We start from the raw sequence: 27942 nt of genomic DNA, 5'->3' as shown, positions 1-27942 counted from the left end.
TTTAATAGATTTTTGTACACAGATAGCACATGATGTAAGAAGTCCATGAAACTCAAATATATCTCGTTAAATCTTTCTCGAATGTTTCTAGGTAACACAACAAAACGTATTCATTGCAAGTATTTACTTGGCACAGTGAGAGCGTCGAGTCGAAATAGTATCCCCCAGACAGTACCTGTCTATGTACTCGTATAACAGCAGGTCGCTACCGCCACTATCGGGGCTAGAATCGGAGCGTGTACTTCGGCGATCAGCTGTCGCGAATGTTTACATTTGTCGACCGAGTGCCGGCTCGTGGTGGGGTTGAGACCACCGTCCAGTTTCTTTCGGCCTGTCGCGTCGTGCGGTTCACGTAATCTACGAGTGCTTATCGTGCCTTATCGTCGCGCTGTCGCGCGATATCGAACAAATGCCAGCGCGCACTTTTCTGTGCTTTCCAGAATTGGGTAAGCTTGCAACCCGTTGACGCGACTATAAGTCATAGCGAGTATGTAAGGGGGGCGTATATCTGTAATAAAATATTTCTTGAAGATATTTATCTAACGAGTATTATATAGCGAGTAAAAATATAATGTTTTGAATTAATATCTGAGCTAATACGCCGGTTAAAATATATATATTTATGGCAGGACGATTTAAAAACGATTGTTGTTATAATGATAAGTTTATATTGGTTTATATTCTTATAATGTTATGCTGATCTAATATTTTTATTTTTATATCATTTGATAATTTAATGCATTTGTGCCGGTTCTATATTAACTTTGTACACGTATATTCGTTCTCAAACGGGTTTGTTTCTAGGATCGGATGTAACGTATAATAGCCCATTTAAGTAGATAAAGAGATTGTTGTAAATGGTTTCAGCAATTGACTTAAATTGTGTCGCTATTTGAAAGTTGAAATCATTTGAGATAGAAATTGAAGTAGAATCAATGATATGGAAATTTTTATATATTTGGCGTAGAAAAAATTCAGTAAATCATGAAATTAAGGAAGAGATGTTTTACTATACGATATTTTACTATAAGACGAAACTTTAGAGCAACTCAGATCTATTTTTATTGCTTGTCTTTTGACGTTGACAGCTCTGAGACGTCTGCGAATGTTCTCGTATCTATGATCAAAATGCAATGTTTTTTTTTTGTTATGGATGTAGACGTTTCAAGATTTTTTTAAGCTACAAGTGCTTATGTTATGAATTCCTTTACAAATTTTTGCATAAATGTACGTATATTTAATCGTACAAAATTTACTCATTAATAAAAATGATAATAGATTAATATTTATATAATCTTCCAAAAAATTGATATATTTTAAATAAAATTTTAGGTATAAGCGACTGAAATAAAACTTTCAAAACAATTAAATGATGGAAATCCGAGATGATGCACAGGAATCGCGGCTCACAATGCGGGAACTCATCTCGGGCCTCGTACGCTCTCGAACTTCAAACAATTGGCTACTCTATTTCGCTCGGATTTCCTCTCGTGCTTCTCGTGAGACGCGGAGCGCGCTTTTCGACGGATACTTGAGGGCCTCGCTAGACGCACTTTGAACGCGGACGAATAGTCGAGCTTGGCTCAGGGTGCCGCGGCTCGAGCCACCGAAATGGTGTCAGACACCGAGTGTAAATAACCTTATGAACGTAAGAATAGAGTACGAGAGACGAATCGGGTTTATGTATCTCTTGTGCCTTGCGCTAGAGAAAATTCATGGCGATCGTGTGACGGGAATCCGATTTCAAACCGGCGCGGTTTTAACTCCGTGCTGGCTTCAGGCACTTTGACCTTCATTATAAATTGCATAATAAATAACAATTTCTTTGTCTTTCTTTTTATTTTTTAAACAAAACGATATATCGAGCTCGAATGAAAATTCAGTTTGAAGAAATTGCGACGTCGCGGTTTCAGGTTTATGAATCATAAAACTTGTTTACTGTGTAAATTCGAGTCTGTTACGCTGTGTGAAGACCTGTCGTTGAATTCCGTGCAAACACGAGTTTTAATTTATACAATGTACAATACATCGATTCTGCTATCTATTTTATTTTCGCATTCAGCTGCGGTGGTGTTAATCTTTACGCTTGTCTACGAATCTTACTTGATCTCGCATGAGCCAACTCAAGTAATTGGCGAGACGTCTTTGATTATGCAGAGGTTTATCTAATCAAGCTACGAAATGAAACTCGAGTTTAGGTACAGAACAGCTCAAAAATTGGCAGTTTTCCCAGTAATCAATATTAAATTTTCATCGGATCATAAACGACGTTGATATGCGTACTGTCTGTTTCTGCGTCTAACGTTAAATTTGGTAGACTGAGTTCTTCGTTTTACATTGCTCTCTGAAAGACATTTCTGAAAGGTAGCGAATCAAAGGGATATGAGATTATCTCTTAGAGATATAAGGCGTAATAATTACGCTTTTATCGAGATATTATAGTGAGAACTACGTATATATTTTTTTTCTAATTCTGTGATTTACTGAATTTTTAAGATTAGAAAACACAAATTTCTACGTCATTGATAATTTCAATTTTACATAAGAATAGATAACCTACTAATAATATAATTTAATCGACTACAACAGCTATTTGCGATAATAATTCCTTATTGAAACGGTAAAGTGTATAGTGTGTATGTTGTATTTTATCTTCTTGATCAACTTCGAGGAATAGTTCCTCATGGTGTTATTTGTGAAGAACACATATTTCCGCCACAGAGAGCTCGAGAAGCGAGTTGATTCCGTGTACCGAGCGTACGTACATAAAAAGCTGCATATATCTTGTATAAATAGCATCGGGGCATGTGAAGCAACATATACGTAGGGATCGGCGAACAACGAGCTCGTTCTACAGTCGGCTGGCGAAATATCGCGAATAGTACAAATATACGAAATCGTTATACCTGGGAGTGCGTATCTGCGTTGAGTCTATACGTGAGATTGTTACCGTAACAGCAGTCGTTGGAAAAGTCTTTCATCTTCGCTTGACTGCAGTGCCAAGCTAGTCGCTTTATGCACGAGTCGGATATAAATAAAGCGCCTAGTATCGATTTTCCGCGTGTCGAAGGGTGACAGAAGGGTCGCAGAAATTGTGATCAATATTGATTACATAGTCAGGTGATTACCTTGGCACACACTCGTCGTATTTATCAGTTAACGACTACGATATTAGGATTTGCGCCAAGATGTACAGGGTATCTCGTAAAGTAACTTAGAATTTAGCAATTTGGAAGAATAACTTAAAATCCAATAATAATTTGGAAGAGTAATCTGGAATAAATTTTCCTTAAAAGAACATTGAGAGAAAGAGAGAGAACATTTATTTGACACTTTCAATTTTGACATTAAATATCTTTGTAATATTAAATACCTTTGTATATATATATAATTAATTATCATTTATATAGGTAAATCTAAAGTTTATGTGAAGTTAAAGAATAGATTTTATTCCTTAAGTTTAGTTCCCGAAAAATGTTCGATTTTAAATTGTTTTTGAATTGTAACTCTAAAGCTATCGGTTCACCAGTATTTTTGTCGTGCAAACGACTCTAAATTGATCAAAGAACCCGTAGATTAAAGCTCTCTATCTCTCTGACAGGTCTGGGGACACCCAACATTAGCAGTTTTCTGCGCGACTACGAGGTGAGGTAATCGAACGATTCATAGACCGTCTCGCTGTATATATACAGTATACATAATTCTGTTGAGAGTAAAAGTTCGATGCCCCTGTCGGCGGTTCGTACCCTACCTAGTTTAGCTTTAGCTTTATCCTTCTTTGGCTCAGTTTATTCGCTTTCTCTCAACACGTGTTTGAACTTAATTATCGAAGAAAGATTCAGAGAGAAAATTTATCTCTCCGGTTTTATTCAATTTTTTGTTTTTATATTTATATTTATAATCTACGAATAATAATTTAACTGATAACTATATAGACGAAAAGAAAAAAAATCCATCTTTTTGCGTACGATTTCATTGGATGTAAAAAAATTAATTAGTTATATACCAAGTAGATGTTAGTCTTAAATTAATGTACGCGAGCTTGTATTATAAATAAATATGTACAAAAAATAAAAATAGAACGTAGTAAAGAATACGAACGTGTAGTAAACAGATAACTACTCGTGACTACTTGATAATTTTTTAAGGACTCTTCTGTTATTATTATTACTTGGAAAGTTTTTGTTTACAAAATAACGATACTTTATTTACCGTGAAATAAGTAACTCATTCGAGAACTGTGCTGTTTTATTTCAAGGTTGATGTTTCGAAGAAGTCGTTAGGAGTTTCTTGTGTATGTGTATATGCGTGCGCTCGTGCATTTTGCAACTAAGCGATTATGTACGCGATGGACGTAAAGTTTATTTAAAATTGCGAATCGTTTGGTTCACGTTATGGTGAAGACGATAATTTTGTCTATACAGAAATAGAGATTAACGTTTAGATTGTAAAACCGGCTGTTTATAATCTGTTGCTTCTAATGTTGCAGATCGAAAGAAAATGAAGTTCTTTAATTAATTTGAATTGATGCCAGATTCTTGTTTCTCTTCTTACCTTTCGACAGGGCTTTACTTCTCATATATTGAAATTTGAAGAATTTGAGAAAAGATATTGCTGTCGTATGTAAAGAAATGTTTTTTCAATGAGATTAATTATTCAAGAATTGAGTCTGATTTTTGTTGGACGAAAGTGTCGCTCAAACTTTTAGCCGAAGAATTTGAAGCATCTCATATATTCGTATGTGGCTCGTAAACAGCAGAAAAGACGACGCAGCATCCTTTGTCGCGGTTTTGTCGAGCAGATGGTCCGCAGTGCTTGTTAAAGTCACTCAGTGACTGATTGGTGTCCAAGGTTCCTGCTGCTTAGACATTTTGAACGTGTAACTCGGTCTTTCGCCAATCGCTTACGCGGTTGCTTAATTTGGTACGCGGCTGAGATTAATATGCAGCGAGCGATGTGTCCGCGCGAAAGGCCGCGGTTATCCAGTGGTTAACTAAACAGCCTTTCTTAAACAAGGTATGATCGACGACAAGGACGAACAATTGTACAGTCGGGTTGAAGACGCGGTGACTAATTATTTTACGGTCGCAAATTCTAGAGCATTTCATGTTGCCACGCAAAATGGATTTATTCTAAAATCGTTGAATGTGTATGTGTTCTTTAAGAGAGAGAGAGAGAGTTATTGTCTACTGGATTCTTTTTCAATTAAGATTCAATCAAAATAGCACCTTTTTCTTGAAAACGTCAATATAATTAATTTGAATCTTTTTAATCCGAATTATTTGAAAATAAAATGAATCAACTTGAAATTAATTATTCAATGTATTTATCTTGTTATTTTATTATTATTGATTCGAGACTATGATAGGGTTTGTCGCTTATCTATCAAAACATATTAATATAGCTTTCGTAAAATTTAATTTTATAAAAATATGTAATCAAATTTAAATATTAGACGTAATATAAATTATATTTTTCGATCTGTGTAAACATTTTAAATAGATCGTATCTTATCTCTTATCTGGGATTACATTACGAGGTGATTTGTTATTATCTTATATTCGAGCATAGAAGTTCCATTACGCGTGTTTTTATTGGATCGTGGTACCGGCATGACAAAAATCCGTGAACTAATAACGGACTGGTTTGTAATGGCTCACATTCAAATACTATTCCTAACAGTAATGCTGTTCTCAATCTTATGCAATGCATATAGAATACTATTGCGTAGTGCCAATACCAATTTGTTGAAACCGTTTGTTAAACGTTTGACCTTTAGTTGGCGTTAACTGTGCATTTATAGACCGCAGTAATGTCAATTGGTTTACGTCAATTACAATTAACAATGCTGTATGAAATTTTTTAATATTTAATTTACGCTACTTAAAATAAGATATTAATTTTCAGCACTCTTCTGCTGTATCGTTAAAGTAAGTATAAAAAAATTAAATGCGGCAGGTTAGGTTTTTGAGATCAATTTTGAACATTACATAATTTTGTTTAAATTAATGGTAATAAATATCAATAATTAATATCCATTTAACGTGTAAAATCAAGCAAGAGTATATTATTGATATATCATTTTTAAATGCGGCAGGTTAGGTTTTTGAGATCAATTTTGAACATTACATAATTTTGTTTAAATTAATGATAATAAATATCAATAATTAATATCCATTTAATGTGTAAAATCAAGCAAGAGTATATTATTGATATATCATTTATTGGATTATCTTCTAAAAGAAAAGCCCCTTGTAAAGTAAAGAGGCTATCCAAAAATTGCATCTCGTAAATTTTACGGATTTACGGATGCGGTAAAATATTTTGTTATGGGTTTCAGCAACAGTACTCTCACTAAACGATCATTGAATACTTTGCTCCCCAAAGACAAGGACAAACCTTGTTGCTTGCCAGGCCTTATATATACTGATTTTGATATTCTGCTTACGGGAAAGTATAGCCATCTATTGGTAGACGCGACAACTGCGAGGAGTATACAAGGTGGACTTAAAATATCATTGTCTGGCTCTCATTATTTTGTCTCATACCTTGTCGAAATATCAATAACAAAGTATAATTATACGAAAATTCTTGCTATTTTTTATCCTAAAATGCAATTTATGTTAAAAAATACTAATTCATAGTTATTAATTTTCGTAAATGTGACGCGGAAAATCACTTTTAATTTTTTCAAAATTTTTCCATTTGTCAAAACATGAAAGCTATCTCTCTCACGCTTACACTGCGATTTGCAAACCTTCTTCTCTATCTACTTTAATAGCTGGAATCTATAATTATTATTTATGCAACTGTATAAATGTATATATACACACGCCAAATTCAATATTCTCGTATCATTATTGACAGCCGGAATATATGTAACTATTGTTCGAAACTTGTATTTATCCAGAATAACAATGAGTGGATGAGCTTCAATCGTAGACACTAATTTAGGCATTGTAGGACTTAATATGGTTATCCTAGTCGAAAAATTATCCATACAGGACGTCACGCAATGCAATGCAACCCGTCATTACCAATATGTTTTTAATTTGCTATCATTACGGTTTAATAGATGCAAGCATTGTGAGAAAGAGTACTTGTTCAGAATATTTCTGTTATATTTCCGAAATACTCGACGATAGTTCAATAGAATTTTTTCATAAATTCTTTTTCAAAATTTTTCTCAAAAGTTGTTATTTCTATGTTGACATATATTGGAGTGGTCTGTTTAAAAAAACTAATTTATGAAACAAATTTTAAAAAAAGAATACAAATATAATTGAAAATATAAAGAATAAGAAAATACGAAGAATGAAAAAATATAGAATTTTTCTTCCTTTTTTATATTGGGACTCTTAATCGTTAATAATTGGGTAAACTACTTATTTATGAAATTTTTGGTATACATTAATTGGTGAATGATTTTTACATATTTACATATTCTTCATATTCATAACTATTAGACTAAAATTTATGGATTATCACTGTATCAAACAAACCACTCAATGCAAGATAAGATTATTTGTAATTTTTATAATTATCTTATGTAATGATATCTATACAATTCGCTTTTGCAATGATCGATAATTTCCGTTGCATTATCGAAGATAACAAATATAATCACGCGCAATTCCAGCTCATTAACAGTTAACAATCGATTTTTTTTAAATAAAAAAAATATTGTCAATTATAAAATTTTCCAGCTTAAAATAATCTTCAGTCTTTTAAAGATAAAACTTATTTTTTTAGATATTACATTAGAAAAAATCAATCTTACGATGATTTTAATATTAGCAAAAGTATATATATTCAATCATAAAATATTCAATTAGAAAATATAGTACATTTATAATTTAACTGTAATCTTTAATGGATTAATTGCAGACTAACGATGAATGGTCAGATCTACTTTACGAAAGAGCGAAAAGTTGTCACGTGAATCTAATCTACGGACATGACATCACGCGTGCTCTCCTCGGGAGGAACGCGCGCATATATGTAATGTAATAATGCTTCAATTTTATCGTTCTGCATAATGAAAGATGTCACTGGAGATACGCCAGTTTGCGTAACAGTTGACCGTTAGATCGGAGGTCGTCCCGCGACAACCTAGAAACTGCAGAAGGATAAATTCCGACCTTATGATACATCGAAATTTTTTAGTTACCGGATAAATCCAGACAGCTGCACACAATATTTATGAAATATTTACAAAATATTTGTAAATACTTATATAAGACTTATTTTAAATATTTTGTAAATATTTTGCGGTCTTATGTTGCACAGATCATAAATATTTATTATAAATGTTAAGAAATATTTATTGTAAATATTCTAAATGCGCTATGAAAATACTTAATAATCCAACTAAAAATATTTATTTATATTTATCATAAATATTATTGTACATAAAATATTCAGTCTATATTTATAATAAAGCTTTATATAAAATATGTGTAAAATATTTACATAATATTTCGAAAAATGAGTACTAATGAACATTTATCATAAATATTCGGTGCTGTCTGGGAAGAAGTCCTGCAATCTTGGGAAGTAATGCTAATTTTTCATTACTGTCGATATCGATATTGTTGATAATCCTAAAGTGTTGATAACAGGTACGAACTTTAATTCCTAATCAGTATTGGATTCGTACGCATTATTAAAAAAACAATAACAGTAACAGATATATTATCATAATTTTTTATTTTAACATATTTAGGCATTCTTAATGCAGACAATATAAATTCCGAGAATTGGAGATAATTTTTCAGCTGTGATTAAAAAGAAGTGAAGAATGTGTGTTTAGGAATGTATAAAATGATGAGATTTTATTATTCAGCTAATTTTAGGTGAATTTTTCAGTGCAAACGTTATCTCGAGTAACCTCATAAATCATTTCGTTCACCAATTACGTCTATTGTCGAACATTAATACTTCCGAGAGTTGTCTTTACGTAACTATGAATAATTGCGAAGCAATATTTTTTTTAGAAATAAGCTCACCAAGTCCTTCGCTCGCTAAGGATCGGTATAAACTGTATATATATTACGGAGGCATATGAGAGATAAACAAGTAATCAAAGAGATAACGAACATTTATACAAAGTATGCCACACAAAGGTAGCACGACACTCACGACTTATCATCATTATTGTCGTCTTATCTGGGTGCAGTTTTTTCAAGGAGGAAACGACAGCAGCACAAGGCTCGAGAGTTACAAAAGTTTTCGTCCTATCGTAGCAAAATTTACAGCTTACTTTTGCATTTAAATCCAGTGCGAAGCAAAGCAAAACGTAGAACCAGCGTTGATCTCTCTGGAAATAATTTTTTACTGAATGATGAACTTAATGACAGTAGCAGCAAAATAATCTGTGAAGGAATCATTATTTCAGGAAGTTATTTGCAAAATCAATTATACTGTCTGTTGAAATCAATTATATATCTTAGTATTATTTTACTTGTCGCATTTTATTTTCTCAAGCAGAATTATCTGATTCTAATAAAATCGTATAACGAAAATCTTCTTTTCGCGGTTGAATATTTGATGTTTTTTTTTCCGTGCGCCGGATGTGCACGCAAAATGCAGCGGAAGAAAAATTCATATTGCTCTGCAGATAATACGTAGGCGACGAATGTAATCGTGGTTTATCGTGCAAATCATGAGCTACTATGATTATGATTTATTGAACAAGAACGACTCACTGCATCGTGCAATTACGTGCGCAATCAATATTGACATGCTCCATTATGAGCTTTTCTTATCTTTTGTATAATCCGGAATTATATTAATATATACACGGTTCAATTCGCAATAAGCTTTTTACAGCATCTGTCCTAAAATAGCCGCGAAAAATGAGTTTAAAAATATTAGCCTCGTAATTGCGATATAGATTGAAGATGAAATTGTTATACGCAAAACGAAGATAAGATTTGTCTACAAAACGTATCTTAAGAGGGTCATACATGGAACTTATAAAATCGTTATCTACAATGTCTCAATTCCACATCTCTTTCTTTTTTATTTCGTATTCATGTCACGGTTAATATTTGATCAGCACGATTTCCAACGAAACTGACTCTGTAAGACAATACGAGAGAGTGTCGCAATTATGCCATACATCTGTGCAATTGATTCTGCAATCAGGTGTACTCATGCAAAAGCACAACCTGCATCGCATACAAAACTGCCGTAGACACAAAAGAGACAGTGCTTTGCCACAATCTACTCTTATCGGCTAACAGAAGATCGTCACGAGTTCAGATTCCCTCTCCTTTTTCCACACACTCCCCTACCTCCTTACATACCGTGAAGGTGGGATTTATTCGTTGTGTCGTATCGAGTGTTGAATCAAATCAGTTGCAAAGTATTGTACCTGAGTGACGAGCGGGACTATCTATACATAATTCTACCAGTAATTAGTAGGGCGTGCTGATTTTTCAACAAGGTTTGTTTCTTTTTTTTTTCTTAGATTATATGAAAGGAGAAGTGTTCTCTGATTAAACTGCCTTTTTGAGAATAAAATCTCGTTTAACGAACGAGGAATGTCCTCGGAAAATGTGTTGCGTTCTCTAATGCGTTCGCCAATCGCGAAAAGGACATCTGATTGATTATTCGCGCGATGACAAGGTGAACTGTCAAATATCTATCAGTTTCTAAAGATATATAGCTGGTTTCCTTAGCTATTCTTTTTTAGAATTACAATCGTTATTGTCTTTGATTATTTCTAGAGAACATGTGCAACAAAGGCAGTTATTTTACATGCTCATTTGCGTTTCCTTGTTTTTTGAAGAATGCTCACCACGCCTTTACGTAATTATTACCGTTGAAACAAATGTTAATTAACCGCCTGTCAAAGGCGATTAATGAACTGAATAGGCATATCAATGTTTGTTACATTTTACTGGCGCTCAACGATTTACATTTTTAAAAAATTTCCTCGTTTTTCCTGTTTTGCTTCAAAATCACAAAAATTCGTGAAAATATTTTAACGTATAAATTAGTGCGATTTAAACATTTTGTATGACAAACCAAACTATCCGCGCGTTCAGAATTTGTAAGTTCAACGGAAATACTTCTTCCTCTAATTCCCGAGGATTATTCGTAATTGAACATTATTACGCAATTCAGCCTAGAGAGAGAGAGAAATATGTTCAACATTTTTTCAGAAAAACGCTACAAGTACTTTACATAGTCATTTAAATTGGAATTCATCTGGAACAGCTTTCCAAAATAAATAAAATAATACTGGACATTTTTGAATATTTCAATTAAGAACTTAGAGTTCTAAATAGTATAGAAGTTGGAGGAGTGAAGTTAAAAAAAATCTGAATAGCTTTCCAAGATAAACAAAACACAATAAAAATGATTTAAAAAATAGTTTAGTTAAAAATTTAAAATTCTAAAAAATATAGAAGTTAGAGATGTATAAAAAAATCGCAGTCAGTTGGATCATATCACGAGGGTCCCGACGGCCCATTTCGCGCGGATATTTCTCGCGTCATCTTTCGTAGGAATTTTATCTTTGGGCTTCCCGTAGAGAGAAGCTATTATCTCTACTGGTCGAGCACGTAACTGATACTGGCCCAATGCTCGGCTTCTCGTCGACCGCGTAATGTCGGATGTTGTCCGTATACCTGACATTTGATGAAGGAGTATCTGCTCGCGCGTACAATGAATAAGCTCGTCGTTCGCGCTTCTCCTCTCTCGTCGCCTCGTCACTCGTTTGTAGTTCATTGTGTTGTGTTGGCCCGGACTCGTTCAACACGCCACGTTGAATAGGACCCAACGGCGAAGTCGTAAAGTCCGCGATAGTACGAGACGCGCGTCAGTCGCGCAGTACCCATTGTGCTCGCTCGAATCTCCTCATAGGATCTCGTTACATAATCATTTTTTAAAAAATTTTTTTCCACAACGGTGCGCACATAACGTTTATCGTCACGGTAGTGCCCCAGCACGCGTCGAACGTAACCCGGTGAACGCATATTACCCAGCTGTGAGTCGATATTTTCACGCTATTTCTATAGTCCGCGCCCATCACGTCCACACCTCCAGCTCGATATGTTTATGATTCCGTAGATCTGTAATTTGTATTAATTAGCATTATAAAACTGCTCTGTTATTACGAGAATGATGTAAGCGGTTAGATGATTTAAATTCTTTTTGTCAAGTAGAAGAGCGATCGTATCCTTGCAGGATACGATCTATGTTACTTTCGAGCGACGCGACGTGATGATAATAATAATAATAATCGGACGAAGTCAATATGATCGAAGTGATCACGTGAATTTGTTTTGGCGTAAATCCAGGTAAAACACATTTCGCAAATTTATTTCAATTAGCTTCATAAATTCTAGACTTAGGCGCCGCTTTTCAACTAATCGATTCGATGAAGCTAATGAATTCGATTTAATTTGTATGATAACCTTGGGTTTAGATCTTAATCTAGATTAATCTATGATATTGTCGATAAACCGATACATGTGATACCTTTATCATTATTACGTAGGGTGTATAATCTCACATTAATATTTTACTTGCAGTATGAACATTTGTTCTAAATATTATATGCCATCCGAAATTTTTATGAGTAATTAGAATGACAATTAGAAGCTTATTTCAATGTTGTTAAGATAATCGATCGTAGTTGAATAAATGATACGCATTAATGATTATTTCAATAATTAATCTGGATGAGTAATATTAACCCTTACCGTACTAATATGGGTAACTATAGCGACCGAGCGATTCCTGTTCGTGCAAGTTTCTTTGAGTCTTTCGGTAATTATAAATTATACTACATTTTTTATTTTCCAAAATAAAGAGTCAATATTTATTCTAGAAAGTTGAAAGTATGTTGGTGAATTTTTAGAGATTTTTTGAATTATTTTGAAGAGGTGGAAAAACGAAGAAATTCTGGTGATCCTTGATAGTATATGGATGAGGTATCAAATTATACATAGTGGTAAGAGTTAACGATTAATTGGAGAACAAGCATTTACTGCTCGAGAAGAAGTTTCATTTTTTGTGTCGCAAGAAGAATGTTCATTACTTTTTCTCATCAAATTCGAATAATTACATTACAATTTATATCTATTAATTGTTTTCTTTTTCTTTATGACACAGTTTGTGCACTAGATATCATGTCACAAGATAATCACGTGCTATATTGTTCTAGCTAATTATTTGTTGTTTACTTTGATTTATTATCGTATCATTTAATCGACATGCGACTCTTTTTTTTCAAATAACTTTTATCAGATACGATCTTGCGAACCGTAATATCACATATTTAGTAACCATAACGACATGTACGTGAAGAACTTGTTGCCTCGAGTTTATTAGGGTTACAACCTAATCAGCAATCATAAGTGGTTATTCTTCCTCCCTCGTTCTTTCATCTAGTTAGATTCTTGATGTTTTCCTTTCACTATAAATTTTTTTTAGACAATTTTTATTCACGAAATATAGTGAACTTTTGTTTTTAACTATCTTCTTCCTTTCTCTTTTTTTTCATAATAATGAGCGGAGATAAATGTTAAAATTAACAATTTATCTACTTTCGCCATGCCAATGTTTCACTGTAAAACTCGGATACTCATACAATTCATTTCACAGGAAACCAACGCCCGTCCGCCATTAATTCGTCGCAGCTTTACCTATTTACTGCATTTTCGCACGCAACGTATTGTATTCTATAATTATCTCTTAACCTCATTTGATGTTGAAGGCATTAAATGTTATATTCTTTATATACATTTTTCATTTAATTAAGGAGATTAGATTTTAATTCATTCCATAAAAGTTATTGTCTCTTTGGCAATACATTAATTTATGATCGGTTAAGATAAATCGTATAAAATTAAATTAAACAATGTCAATAGAAAAAAGAATTCTTAGTATTTCATAAAGTGTTTACAGTAAATTGTTTGCATTTTTTCTTAATAAATGTAACAAGCTTAATAAAATTTTTTATTAACATGAATCATGAAAAGTATCAGAGAAAGTTTCTTCCTTTACGTTTTAATATCAATTGATCTAACAATTGAAACTAATTTGCGATAAATAAATATTAATTTGTGAAATAAATATTAAACAAGATGAAATATGTGACAGAGTAGTTCTTAACGTACACTCTTGTGAGCACATCTGCACGTGTAAACGAAATAAGCCACTTAGCCAATTACAGGCTCTCGTGTGACCAAGTAATAAGAGAAGAACTTGCGACAGGCAACATTAAATTCAGCAATCTTTTAAACAAATATTTTGCTGAACTACATGATATTATCTTCTCATGATATTATCTTCTTTAAAAAAAAAAAACAATATATTATATAACAATTTAATGTGGCTTGTTTAAATTGATTCTTAAACTAATGTCTTATGGCGTTGAAATACAACAAGGATGAATCATCACAAAAACAGTATGCAACAAGTATGTTTTATGTTGAAATGACGGTTAAAGCAATTAGACCCTGAGACATTATATAATGACGTCTACCAGTATTTTGACGTCATCGAAAATTAGCCGGATGAGTAATAGTGAACTGATAAGGAAATTGCTTAGATAAATGTTAATTTTTGGTAAAATTAGCCGTATGAGCAATGGTGAACTGATAAGAAAATCGATTAAAATTGCTTAGATAAAATGTTAATTTTTGATTAAACTAGTTTCACTGATGCTGTATTATAAAGATCGCTTTAAAGAAAATATGGATAAATATAAAAAAAAAAGTTATAGACCGGTATTCATAATTGGTTCGTATATTTAAGATTATCTTAAGTACAGTCTCAAGCCAATTTGAGTCGTAGTATGTTAAGATATTACTTAAGACGGTTTTAAAATAAAAATAGACTATGAATAATAGCTTTAAATACGTTAATTGATGTCAATTATTTGCTTTTAATTTCTTCTTTCATAATTTCTTATCGATTACTAAGACTTCTATTATTGTGAGAAGAGGATACCGTTTCTGCTGTGTTTCCGAAAAACGTCATTCGAGATGATTTCTGCGAACGCGCATCTTCGATTTCTAATCGAATTTCCTGAAACCCTGTGTGTCTCGAATCGTTTGTTATGTCATTTAAGATTTTGTGCTTCCTCCCTCTGGAATACGATACACACATAGTTTATACGATATTAGTTCTCAGATAGCATTTGAGAGCAATTGTGTAACACATCGGCATTATTTTTTTTATTCTGCAGTAGGACGTGATAAACCGAGAATTTAACCCGACGAGGGTGTGCCGACACGAGTGTAACACTTTTATTCAGCGTACATATTTATGGAGCGTCTCGCTTATCTGGCACTCCTGTTTACCCTTGCGTGTCCGCCTACTACGTGAAAATAGCACCGTAAAGTATTTTACTTGAACTTTTGGCGACCAAATTTAACGTCAGGTATAACGAGTTTAAAATACGACTATGCATCTCCCGTATTACATTTTTCATGTGAAATTTATGTTTGCCGGTAGATAAAACTCGTGCATGTACATTGCATTTGATAGTAACTTCGCACAAACATCGCTCCTTTAAAAAGATCTTCGATTCTCCAAGGTCGAGTTTAGAAGACGAACTATTTGCAAATCAAATATTGGCGGTTTCCCCGTCGACAAGGAAAGTCTTTTATCGCGGTTTTCAGTATTTCCGTATTTTTTTTCTCATGGTCTTTCTTCATTCACAGTTGCTTTCTGCAGGGTTTCGTTCGTCTCGCGTAAAATAGCTACTCTAGAATAGCTACTGAAGAAAAGAAATGAATGATCCATTTGGAAATTTACTTGCGTTTCAGCTTGCTTCGTCTTTTACATGTTGTTTCTATTAAATACATAGCAGAATTTTCTGCCATTTATATTTGTTTATCTAGTAGATCTAAAGGCTCTATTCCTTTTACTTATTTTATTAAGATCTTACAAATATATTAATTACTAAATACTCAAAATATGTAAATATTTCATTATACCGATATAGTGATTTTTGTTTCTTATTTTAAATTTTTTGTCTTTTACATGACACATTTATTGATTGATAATAATTAACGCGTGTCGTGCTAACAAGACACAATTACGATTGTTTTATTTAATATTAATGATTGCTTGATACTTTTTGGAAATAATTTAAAATTTGAGAGTATTTCACTTCCTTTTACGTATTTAATGTATCTCTTTTATTCGCACATTTTGTTCTACATTTTTTTTCAAATAACTAACAAGAAAAAATTTCATGCCATTTAATAAATTAACTATATTATTAATATTTACATTAAACAGAAATATAATAGTTTTTTAAAATTTTTATTTGAACAAGATATACGAAATACACGTTTAATAATTTTCAGAAAATTTAATAAAAATTATGACTTTATATAAACAATTTTCTTTATTAGTAAAATAAAATTTCATTTCAAAATTGTTGTTTTGCGTCATATCTTTGTTATTTTCAGTTATATTTGATGTAAGTTGCAATTTATAAGAAATATTATCTCTTTCGTCGCAGGGTAAGAATTAAATTGCTTTGAAGATGGGGGCGATGTTCAGAAGCGAGGAGATGGCCCTTTGCCAGCTGTTCATTCAGCCGGAGGCAGCTTACCTTTCCGTTTCAGAACTTGGAGAAACTGGTACGGTGCAATTTCGCGACGTAAGTTGAAAATTAAGTGTAATCTCCATTGATTACTTTAGTTAATTTAACAAGTCTGATTATTTTGTTACTTACAAATGATGATTTGAATATGTCAGCTGATGCGTTTGAAGTTATTTAAAAATTGTTTTTTGTAAAAATGAGAAACTCATTTTCTGTTATTATTTTATGATAATTGTTAAAGAGAAAAAGGGAAGAGAAAATATTTTTCCATTAATTAACAATGGTAATTCGTAGATTAAAGAAATATTTAGTTAAAATATTATTGGAATTCTATAATATATATAAAATATGTAATTAAACTTCCTATAAATAATAATAGATAAATTAAAGTAAATAATAAAATTAATTAAATATAGAATGCCATTTTAATTCTTTAACGGCGAGACTTTTTATTACAGTTGACCTAAAACTTTATAAATTTTATTTTAAAATGTTACAAACATTTTAACTTTGTTATTCTTTAATATAAATTTTACGTAATCAAATTAAAATGTTGCAATAGATATTATGAAATATATGTATATAAATTTTATTTGAGATACAAAATCTTTTGATGCATTTTTAGGTGATTGAAAATTAATAAATGCATATGTTATGCGAGAAAGAGTAAATTTTTGGTGCACTTGTTTAAATTGTTTTTGAATAATTCATCGATACCATATTTTCTGACTACATCGAGAATTAATCATGTTTATTTTGACGTAATATCTAGCTCAACGGCGATTTGAATTATTTTCAACGGAAGTTCGTTAATGAAGTCCGACGATGCGACGAATTGGAGCGCAAACTTCGGTACATCGAAGCAGAGGTCAAGAAAGATGGTGTGCCGATTCCAGATAATCTTATAGAACTACCACGCGCGCCCAACCCACGTGCAATTATAGATCTCGAGGTAAAAATCTAGCATAAAATGTTTTGAAAACTTATTTCAACGTATTTATCGCTCGTAAAATAAATTTGAATAAAATAGATCAAACCTAATCCCTCATCCAAAAAAAATTAATTTTAATATTAGCAGAAACCGCTAAATCTTACACGGAGAGAATTTTCTTTTAAAATTTACCCTGAAAATACGGTAGTTGTGGTACAATACAATTTTAAAGATTTTTACCATGCACTTCAATAAAAGTAATTAAACTTATTTTATATTTTATTAATGAATGAGAGAGATTTACATTAAAATTCTTCGAAATACAACGTTGTCCCATAACTATCATATTTTCAAGGTAAACTTTAAGAAAAAATTCTCTCCGTGTAGAGGATTTTATTCTTATATACGGCTTCAAGAGGAATCTCCTGAAATCAAGAGGAAAATATGCCAAGCACAATATTCTTGCAGTTAGAGTACTTTTGTTTTGCATCTGCAGTAAAAATCTTGCTGTTCCTAATATAATTTGCTCGTAAGAGGGATACTCCGCTTTCAGTAAATATATTCCTCTTCATACAAGAGGAAAATTTTTAGAATAATTTCTAATACATTTTTGATGAATAGTCCAGTGCATTGGAAGAGGAATACTCTTTCTGTAAAAGTTTCTGCTTAGAATATGAGGTTACCGGAAATTTCACTTTACAATTAGATTATCTTTTTTTGGGTGCTTGTTTTCGAAATCATGACTTAATGACATGTTCACAAACTATGATGTATTCAATAGAAATGTTCCACATTTTATGCTTTGATGGAAAAAATATTTTTTTAGATAGTTACTAAAATAAAAAATGATTTTGAATTTTTTTGTGTTTTGGTTCATAACGAGCGTAAATATGCTATGTGTACGTCTATGCAAAAAGAATCATGTAATACAATAAATGTTTATATTAAAATGTAGTTTCATAATATCTTTAAAAAATAGTAAATAAGAATTGAGAGATATTCCAAACTAAAAGCTCGCTGTTAATTAATTGCTATTATATACAAAAAGTATTATTTTTAATAATTTTGATATTTTTAAATTGCGCATCATACGTTCGACTATACATCAATTGCATTACCTTCCCCAACAGGCGCATCTCGAGAAAACGGAGAACGACATACAAGAGCTGAGCCAGAACGCGGTGAATCTGAAGAGCAACTATCTCGAGCTGACGGAATTACAACATGTACTCGAGAAGACACAAGCGTTCTTCACGGAGGTACCTAAAGTACTCGTAGTTCAGCAGCTTTTGCTCTCATAGCGCCGTCCTCCTTCGTGTAATCGATGTTACCGTTTTGTCGAAGAATCAAGATTCGTTTCTTCTTCTTCTATATCAACAGGAAGAAGCCAACGACTCGATCACCAAGGCGCTCATCAACGAGGAAGCACCGAATCCCGCCATTTCGATTCGCGGACGTCTGGAGTAAGTTATAGTTACGACGGAATTGTCAGATAAGATCTTCTCTCATGTATGTTAAATATTACATTAGTATATTAAATGTATGATCTTTAATAATATTAAAAGAACACCTTTGTTCGCGTAAGAGAGAGAGCGCTTTTACGACGGCTTCGCTGCTTTTGTGTTGACAAGCTCTTATAATCCAATGGGATTTACTTATAAATAATAAACTTTTGCTATATTACTCATAATTTATCTAAAGGAATAATTTTAATTAGTTTAATTAGTTTTTGTTACTTTAATTATTAGTTGTGTAATTAATCCATTGCGATTACATAAATTCGATTAAAAACATATAATGGACAATAACTTTTATTGGATAATTTTTTTTGATAACTTTTGATCGTAATGAAAATGAAAGATTATTAAGAAAGCTTTTTAAATGAAAGATTTATCTTTGATTCATTGCTTTATATAATTTTTAAATATAGTTTTAGATATTATTTTATTATATTTCTAATTGTAAGTTTATAAAAAAATTTAGAGGTAAAAGTTTCAGATAGACAATTTCTTTTCAAACAATTTTATTTTATATAATTTGTTTTTTAATAAATTTGATCGTTTAATAAATCATGATGCTATAATTGATACCTAATTTTTTGCAGATTTGTCGGCGGGGTAATAAATCGCGAACGAGTTCCAGCCTTTGAGAGAATGCTGTGGCGCATATCACGTGGAAACGTTTTCCTTCGACAAACCGAACTTGATAAACCGTTGGAAGATCCAGCTACGGTTAGCTCTGATTCTTCTTTTATCTTAATGCGGAGAAATTATTTAATTTATTGTATTTACTAATCTCTGTTAGTCATCTCATACACGTGAAACAAATGGAACGCGTAAATATCAAAATGGAACTAATGGACCTCGAAAGATTAACTTGACTTTACTTATAAATAAACGTCGCAAAATGAGAAAGTTGCACGTTCATCGATGCGCCTGATTCCCTTTTTTTTCGCGAATGTTTTCAGGGCAACGAGATCTATAAAACAGCTTTTGTGGCATTTTTTCAAGGAGAACAATTGAAAACCCGTATTAAAAAGGTTTGCACTGGCTTCCACGCCTCGCTCTATCCATGCCCGACTAGCCATGCAGAACGTCAGGAAATGCTAAAAGGTGTGCGAACACGATTAGAGGACCTTAAATTGGTGAGAATTGTTGTGTCAAAGTTAGAAATGCTAATATTTAAATAATGCTTAATAAACAAATGTGAGCCTTTTATAAATATACTTAATAGATATATTTTTAAATATCACAATTTTATTATTGATATTAATTATTATAATTAATTTTAATTAAATTAAAGAAATATTTTAATATTTGAGTATTTAATCTAGGCAATACGAAAATGTCTTATTTGAACAACTTTTCTACTAAGGTACTAAATCAAACGCAAGATCATCGCCAGCGTGTTTTGTACAACGTAGCGAAAGAAATACCAAACTGGAGTATCATGGTGCGAAAGATGAAAGCTATTTATCACACAATGAATCTGTTCAACATGGACGTATCCAAAAAATGTCTCATCGGAGAATGCTGGGTGCCCATTGCCGATCTTGGGACCGTGCAAAATTGTCTCACGGAAGGATCGGTTAGTGTATATTTTATGTATAAATTTAATTTAATTATGAATATAAGTTTTTTATTACCTCGACATATAAAGTTTTTTCTATTATGCATGGAAAAAATTATATTTCTGTTTAACATAATATTGCTTCTAATCAATTAATTAATCGTCTTTTTATTTTTAAAATATATAAGACAATAAAAAAATATCTACATTCTGTATTATAAATTTAATTTGATTATGTATACACAATATATACATATATATGGGGCAAAAATTTTATTTGTCGACGTAATAGAAAACTTCATAAGATTAGAAATTATACTTGAGTCAATATTTATAAGTAAATTGAATTTCCGAGCAGCTGCACATATAGAAACAACTTAAAACCGTATTTTGTCGAGTAATTTACAATTCGTTGCGAAGCAGAAAGTTTTTGTATTGTTAATCAACTTGGAAGACTGGTATAACAGCAGATAATATAGACTCGAAACATAAGACTAAATTATTCAACGAAGAAATATGGGATTTTTTAGCGGCAATGTGGAAGCTCCATACCGTCTTTCCTCAACGTGATCCATACGGATGAAAATCCCCCGACGTTCAATAGAACGAATAAGTTTACGAGAGGTTTTCAAAATTTAATTGACTCTTACGGTGTGGCATCGTATCGTGAAGCTAATCCAGCACTTTACACTATCATTACGTTTCCCTTTCTATTTGCCGTTATGTTTGGCGACGCTGGTCACGGTGAGTAGTAAATCCAAGCAAGCAAAACAGTAAACAAATATGTAAAAAGTATTTACATATTTTGTTAAGTAATCCTTGGTGTGTGATTTTTTTTGTTATGGTAGGATTCATACTGACGCTTTTTGGTTTGGCCATGGTGTTAATGGAGAAAAAGATCAGCGCGCAAAAGTCGGACAACGAAATCGGGAATCTATTTTTCGGCGGTCGTTACATCATCCTTCTCATGGGTTTGTTTTCCATCTACAGTGGTTTAATCTACAACGACATATTCGCAAAGTCAGTTAACATATTCGGATCTAGTTGGAGGATCAAGTATTCGCTCAACGATACGGTACATAACAAGGCGCTAGATCTGTCACCAAATGCGAACGAGAGCTACCTACAATATCCCTATCCTCTGGGTTTAGACCCGGTTTGGTCTCTTGCTGAAAACAAAATTGTATTTCACAATTCGTTCAAGATGAAAGTATCGATTATCTTTGGCGTCGCGCACATGATCTTCGGCGTCTGTATGAACGTCGTCAATATGTTGTAAGTATCATAATTTGGACGAACGAAATTAAGAGTTGCGATTACAAAGGTGTTCTATTGCTAAAAAAAAGAAAGGTGTACTGTTGTAGACTTACGCGTTATCAATATGTTATATATGTATATGTTTTAATATTGAGCGTACGTTAAAGTACATTCGTAGTATAATTTCTTTTTTACGAAATGGTAAGCAATATTTTGTTTACGTGCGCCATGATAGTTAAATGATAGTTTTGAAGAATTATATTATAGTGATTTCGAGATAATTCAGCAGAAAGCATTTTCGAGTTTCCATTCGCATAAAATAATTTTATTTTTTCCAAAGAAGATATAATCAAAATCTGTTTAATATATATTATGTCACGCGTTGTAATTTTTTTCAGGTATTTCAAGAAATATGCTAACCTGATCCTTGAATTTCTGCCACAATTACTCTTCCTTCTATTGCTATTTTTTTACATGACTGTCCTGATGTTTATTAAGTGGATTTTGTACGAGGCTTCGGCCGAAGGTAAATATTCATTTATCTTCAAATCAGTAATTGCAACATGCATACATGGCACACACTTCTATCGTAATGCGATACTTTGTGATACAGATCCAGGACGAAGACCAGGTTGTGCACCATCGGTGTTAATTACATTTATTAACATGATGCTTTTCAAAGATGCCGCTGTGCCCAAGGATTGTTCCCAGTACATGTTCGAAGGACAGGATATTTTGCAGTTGGTTTTGCTTTTGTCCGCTCTTTTGTGCATTCCAGTAATGCTCTTCGGGAAACCATTATTTATTCTATTTTCAAAGAGAAAATCTCAAGGAAGGAAGATTTATGTAAGTAACTTGTTGTTTTACTTCGTGCATAATTATTATCACTTATTTATAAAATTATTCACAATAATGATTTATTTTATAGTATCCATAATTTATAACAATAAAAATGTGACTCTTCGATATTTATCTCACGTTGTAAGCATCACTTGTATATATAAAGTAATTTTAGCAAAGTTTGATGAGCGTCGCAGACGTAATCGCTGACGTAAACTTAATAAACAACATAGCTAATAATAATAAATGTCTGAAAATGATGGATTATTAGACGAAATGAAGGAGAACTAGTGTTCTGTATTAATCGCGATTACGAATGAATTAGCGCTGACGTAACACGTGTGTTACTTGTTCAGAGCAACGGAAGTGCGTCTCAGGACATCGAGTTACAGACCCAAGAATTGCCTGGCGCAGGCACCAGCAAGGATACTGCGGCGGAAGATCACAGTCACGAGGATGACAGCTTTGGTGAACTTATGATCCATCAAGCCATCCACACCATAGAATACGTGTTATCTACAGTTTCGCACACTGCCTCTTATCTACGATTGTGGGCCCTGTCTTTGGCTCACTCGCAGCTGTCAGAAGTGCTCTGGAATAGAGTGTTGCGGATAGGCTTAGGTGCTGAAGAGGATCAGTACGTTAATAGTATTGTTCTGTTTTTCGTGTTCGCTGTCTGGGCCTTCTTCACCGTCGTTATTCTCGTCTTAATGGAAGGCCTCTCGGCATTCCTTCATACGCTTCGACTTCATTGGTACGTACAACATACTAGGTTGCTCCAAAAAGTCTGTGCTTTTTCGATAAAGTTTTGTTTCAAGTAAAGTTAGGGAAATTCGAAATTTTTTAAAAAGAGACTCAAGGAATATTTTTTAAATAGAAGAAATATAGATTAAATCTAACTATTTTGTTCAATAAAATTATTTTCAACTGATCTTTAACTTCGACAAATAAACTAACTCTTTATCTTTGTATTAATTTCAAATGTTTTTATCAATTAATTTTTCTGTCGATTTAATTACTGACCACTGGATAAAATGTAAAGAATTAAGGCATTTTATCATCATATCCTATTGTTTTCTATTATTTGCTTACTATTTTTTATTCTTTAGGGTCGAGTTTATGAGTAAATTCTACGAAGGCTTAGGATACCCCTTCCAACCATTTTACTTCAAGAGTATCTTAGATGCCGAGGATACTGAAGAATAGATGCTGCCACTAGTCTTCACAGCAATAATCGTTAGATATATATATATAATTATTGAATATTATGCGCGAAACTTTCTTTTATTTTCATATATGCGAGGCCTTCTCTTGTTGCCTAGAAAAATACAAGAAGGACCAAATTGCCATGGATTGTTTTAAATGAGTCTGACAATGTGCCTTCTTCAACAATTACAACCATCGATCACGTGTCTATGTTTATTGGCCAAATACGCGCAATAATTACAATAACTGCAATAAGAGTTTTAAGAAACATATGTTTTTCTAAATGTTTTTTACACATGGATAATAATATCGATCGAGAAATCGACGCGTGCTATAAAAGTTTATGTTAGTTATTCATTTTTAAATTATTTTATTTAATTCGCTCCGGATTTAAATAATAAATTTTTAAAGAGAAACTTATTTGCCAAGTCGGTTCTAAATTTTGTCGTTAATAAATTCTCTATTTTTCTTATTTGCTTGTATATAGTTCTTTTAAATTACTTACAGTTTAATACCTTATATTAATATATTTTAAGAAAAAGAAGTGCAACAAAGTCTTCGCAACAAAACGAATTCAATTGGTACATCAATTATTTCATATTAAGATAAGATTCGCGATTAGAGCTAACTCTACTTGTCCAACGTTAAATGACTATAATCGTGGTATTATTTCAATGGAAAAGGAGTACAAAAAGTGCATGTGATTTAGCAACTACGCTACTGCTGATGCTGTCGAGTGAGCATTATATTCATTCCATTAATTACCTAATAACGTGGACATGCCATAGTCGATGTAGCTCGTCATTAAGCACGCCGCGCGTTGTAATATTTCATGATGTCGCGCTTATATATAGTCATTCTCCGCGCAGAAAAGCGGTGTTCGAAGCTGTTGTAATTATGGCGCTACGATGGAGAAATTAGAAGATGAAGACATTATGATCCGAATCGTGTGCTGCATCGTACGGCCTGATTGATGCTCGACGGACGAGCGGCGAATGTACATTCTTGTATTACTAGAGTACAAATCTTTCTCCGAGTGATTGGTAACCAAGAGATATTCAAACTTATGCAAAGTTACCATTATGACTGTATCCACCATAGGTATTAATGCGACGTCAAAAAAGAGCGATGTATTCATATTCATGCGCGAGATATTTCCAAGATCCCGATCTTCACGACGGATTCATTGATGACACGATTTTCAGTCAAGTTTCCGTTACGAAGGCGTCAAACATTTTCGGTCTATGCATATAACAGTGTTTGAAATAAGGATCTTCTTGTGAATCAAATTCATGTGCTGTGATTGATTAATGAAACCTGATGTTCAAATATTCGTATTGGACTTTGCAAAAGTAAAGTCAATTAATTACCGAAAGTCAGTTAATTACCGAAAGTTATTCTGTCGAATATCAGAACGTTGTGGCAAGAGATGATCGTTAAAAATTCTCTTTAAGAAAGAAAAAAATGTTTTCGAAAAAAAGATTGATCTCTAGTTTAACTGAATTTCGTTAAAATTAAGATCAAGACCTCTGGGATAATTTGTGTATATGTATCTGTATATAAATATTCAATATATATTTTATCAACGTGTTAAAATAAATTGATGAATACTGCATACATATCAACGTGTTTTTTACCATTCGCTTTTCTATTTTTTATTTAATCTTGAAAGACACATCGATTATCACTGAAAGTTATGTACGTGCGTGCTTCGCGTAACTGGAAAAATCGTAAAAAAATATTGATTAATTACTTTATGTAAGAAAAAAGAGAAAGAGAGAGAATCTGTAAATCTCATTTACGCAACACAAATGCTATACATATATAAATATCCTCTTTAAGAAAACGTTATGCACGAAACTGTGACATATTTCCCATTAGTTTATTCTATGTGCATTTTCGTAATTAGTACGTACCATTTACGAATTATAATGGACTAGACTTATTTTGCATCGTAAATTTATGTATATTAAAGTGACTCAGTTGAAAATATCGTTGAATTAACTTTTTAAATTCTGTGAATTTTTAACAATTTACATGCTTATTTTTTAAACATAGAAATAATTATCTTCAATTTTCTTTCTTTGTATAAACGTGACACTTCTTAAAAATGTATTTAATTTACTTATAGTCTTTTTATCTTTGTAAAGAATATAATTTTACTATAAAAATTTTTCAGGGATTTTATGTAAAACAAAAGATTCTCTATTGATAAATTAAATATCATGATAATTAATGATTAATTAAACGTAGAAATGTACGATTAAACTTACATCTTTTATCTACTGTAGTTTTCACAAAGAAACAGAGAAATTAGTTTCAATTAGAAAAAAAATAAGTTGATCTTAAGGTGTTTTAAAACTTTTTCCAATAAAAAAGTCATTTAATCAACTTTTCCTAGTCTTTATTTAATCGCTATCTCGGACATTCTGTCTTCGCACAAAAACGAATAAAAATTCGTATGCTTTTTCTAATTAAAACGATTTGGATATATACGACGTGATGTGTTGTATCCCCCGCTGCTAGTAAACAAGTCATCGGGAATTCGCAATTAGAACACGTCCAACTGTTTTACGGTTCAAAGATGGTATCAATTTAATTAAAGTCTGGCGGCGATAATTAAATCGTGACCACCTCCTTATGAGAAAATTTATCACGATATGCAAAATAATGCGCGAATATCAAATGCATTTAACACGGTGTAGGCTGAGAAGTAATTAAATAAAAACAAAAAATTTCGTAATAATCGGTTATATTATAATTTACTGATGTAATAATAACTTAACGTTATTAAGATTTAATATTGCATTAATAGTGAACGTAATTTGTTCAGTTTAATACTTGGTTGTAAACCAAAATGGCTATCAATTTTGATCAGATAATTTTTTGTGATCAATCAGCTTTTTATTTTGAAAATATATAGTAAACGTTTATTGTAAAATTTAAATAATGCAAAATATAAATCAAGGTATCAACGAAATCCGCTTCGTGCGTATTAAATCGATCACAGACTTGCTTTTCAATCGACGCGAGGCAAGAGCTCTGTCACAATTGTTGAGAAGAGAGATATGAAAGCGCAGTAAAAAAGCTCCTATTCATTCAATTGAAATGACAGCGCTTTTACAGAATTTTGCCTAAGAAATTAAATCTTAAATTAATATATCTATCTTTATTGTCTCCAAAAAATATATAAATTAGAAAAAATATTTATTGTTTTATATTTTTTCAAAGTTATATTTTCGATGTTTAATAACAATTTTAAATTTATTAAATATATATATAACAATTGATCTCGATGATTATAAGTTTAGACAACATTATCACAATTAAGACTAAATTAAGTTTAACGTAACATATGATAATTTATGATAATGTGTGTGTGAGATTCCTTATTTTTATTATTTAAAGCATTTTACGGAAAATTCCAAAGAAATGTTGTTCGCAAACTATTCAGCGAAACTATTTCTGAAATTATGGAATTGAATATTATAGATCATTATGCAGAAGTCAATCTCTCGATACAGAGTATATATAATCGCGAAGAAAATCGGAGGACCTCAATTAACTTGCACTAACAGCTTCGAAGCTACTCGATCGTTATTGATTGCAGGGAACTCACCCGTCTCGTATTTTGCGATCTTCTATTTGGACGTAAACTCGGAGGACAACAGCACTTCCGAGGGATCCAATCCTACGGGAGATCGAATTTGCGGCAGCGTGTTTGACAGAGTTGCGCGCGCTGGTGCAACGTTTTCTGCGATTTAATGGATGAGAACAGAGCGAGAGTTCAGTAGGCGACGCGCGCTCCCTGTCACCGTGTGTTCCCGTATACATCCCAGCCTCCAGCATTCCTCGCGCATGGACTCCGTACGCGCTCGATAACGCAGGTGAGTGTACGATCATCAGGGTCGGATTTACATACATAAATTAAAGCTTTACAGCTCACAGTTGCAAGGAGTTGCTTCATTTTCCTGAGGGACACATCCTACTTTCTAAAATATTCGCGCACATTCATCTGAAATGCGTCTTCCCAGATATACATAAATTAAAGCTTTACAGC

The 27942-nt window shown here is 32.4% G+C and overlaps 2 protein-coding genes across 6 annotated transcripts in view; one reads left to right on the top strand and one right to left on the bottom strand.

The window, feature by feature from the left end:
• Nucleotides 1-27766, bottom strand: part of LOC108765898 (UPF0565 protein C2orf69 homolog) — a 35694-nt gene extending 7928 nt beyond the window's left edge. The window contains exon 1 of one of the 2 annotated variants that reach the window (XM_018514783.1): nt 27502-27766. The gene's annotated coding sequence lies outside the window, so the exon portion shown is untranslated. Of the gene's footprint in view, nt 1-7385; nt 7400-27501 lie in introns of those variants that run through there. The other variant, XM_018514782.1, reaches the window with a different exon arrangement.
• Vha100-2 (V-type ATPase subunit a family protein Vha100-2) lies at nt 31-24570 on the top strand. Of its 4 annotated transcripts, none has more exons than XM_018514774.1 (14): nt 31-446; nt 16496-16636; nt 17352-17531; nt 18641-18769; nt 18891-18973; nt 19615-19741; nt 19978-20154; nt 20385-20597; nt 21110-21323; nt 21428-21854; nt 22235-22362; nt 22450-22682; nt 23033-23430; nt 23786-24570. In XM_018514774.1, the coding sequence occupies exons 2-14, from the start codon at nt 16520-16522 to the stop codon at nt 23880-23882; spliced, it is 2523 nt and encodes an 840-aa protein (XP_018370276.1). In that variant the 5' UTR covers nt 31-446; nt 16496-16519; the 3' UTR covers nt 23883-24570. The 4 variants fall into 4 exon arrangements, with proteins under 4 accessions (XP_018370276.1, XP_018370277.1, XP_018370275.1 ...); XM_018514775.1 differs by having other exon boundaries at nt 31-500; XM_018514773.1 differs by lacking the exon at nt 31-446 and adding an exon at nt 10353-10450.
• Nucleotides 27767-27942: the final 176 nt, after the last annotated feature.

This window comes from Trachymyrmex cornetzi, unplaced genomic scaffold (assembly GCF_001594075.2).
Source record: "Trachymyrmex cornetzi isolate Tcor2-1 unplaced genomic scaffold, Tcor1.1 scaffold56, whole genome shotgun sequence".
Taxonomy (NCBI): Eukaryota; Metazoa; Arthropoda; class Insecta; order Hymenoptera; family Formicidae; genus Trachymyrmex; species Trachymyrmex cornetzi.
Note: the sequence above shows the minus strand (reverse complement) of the source record. Positions and strands in the feature narration are given on the sequence as shown.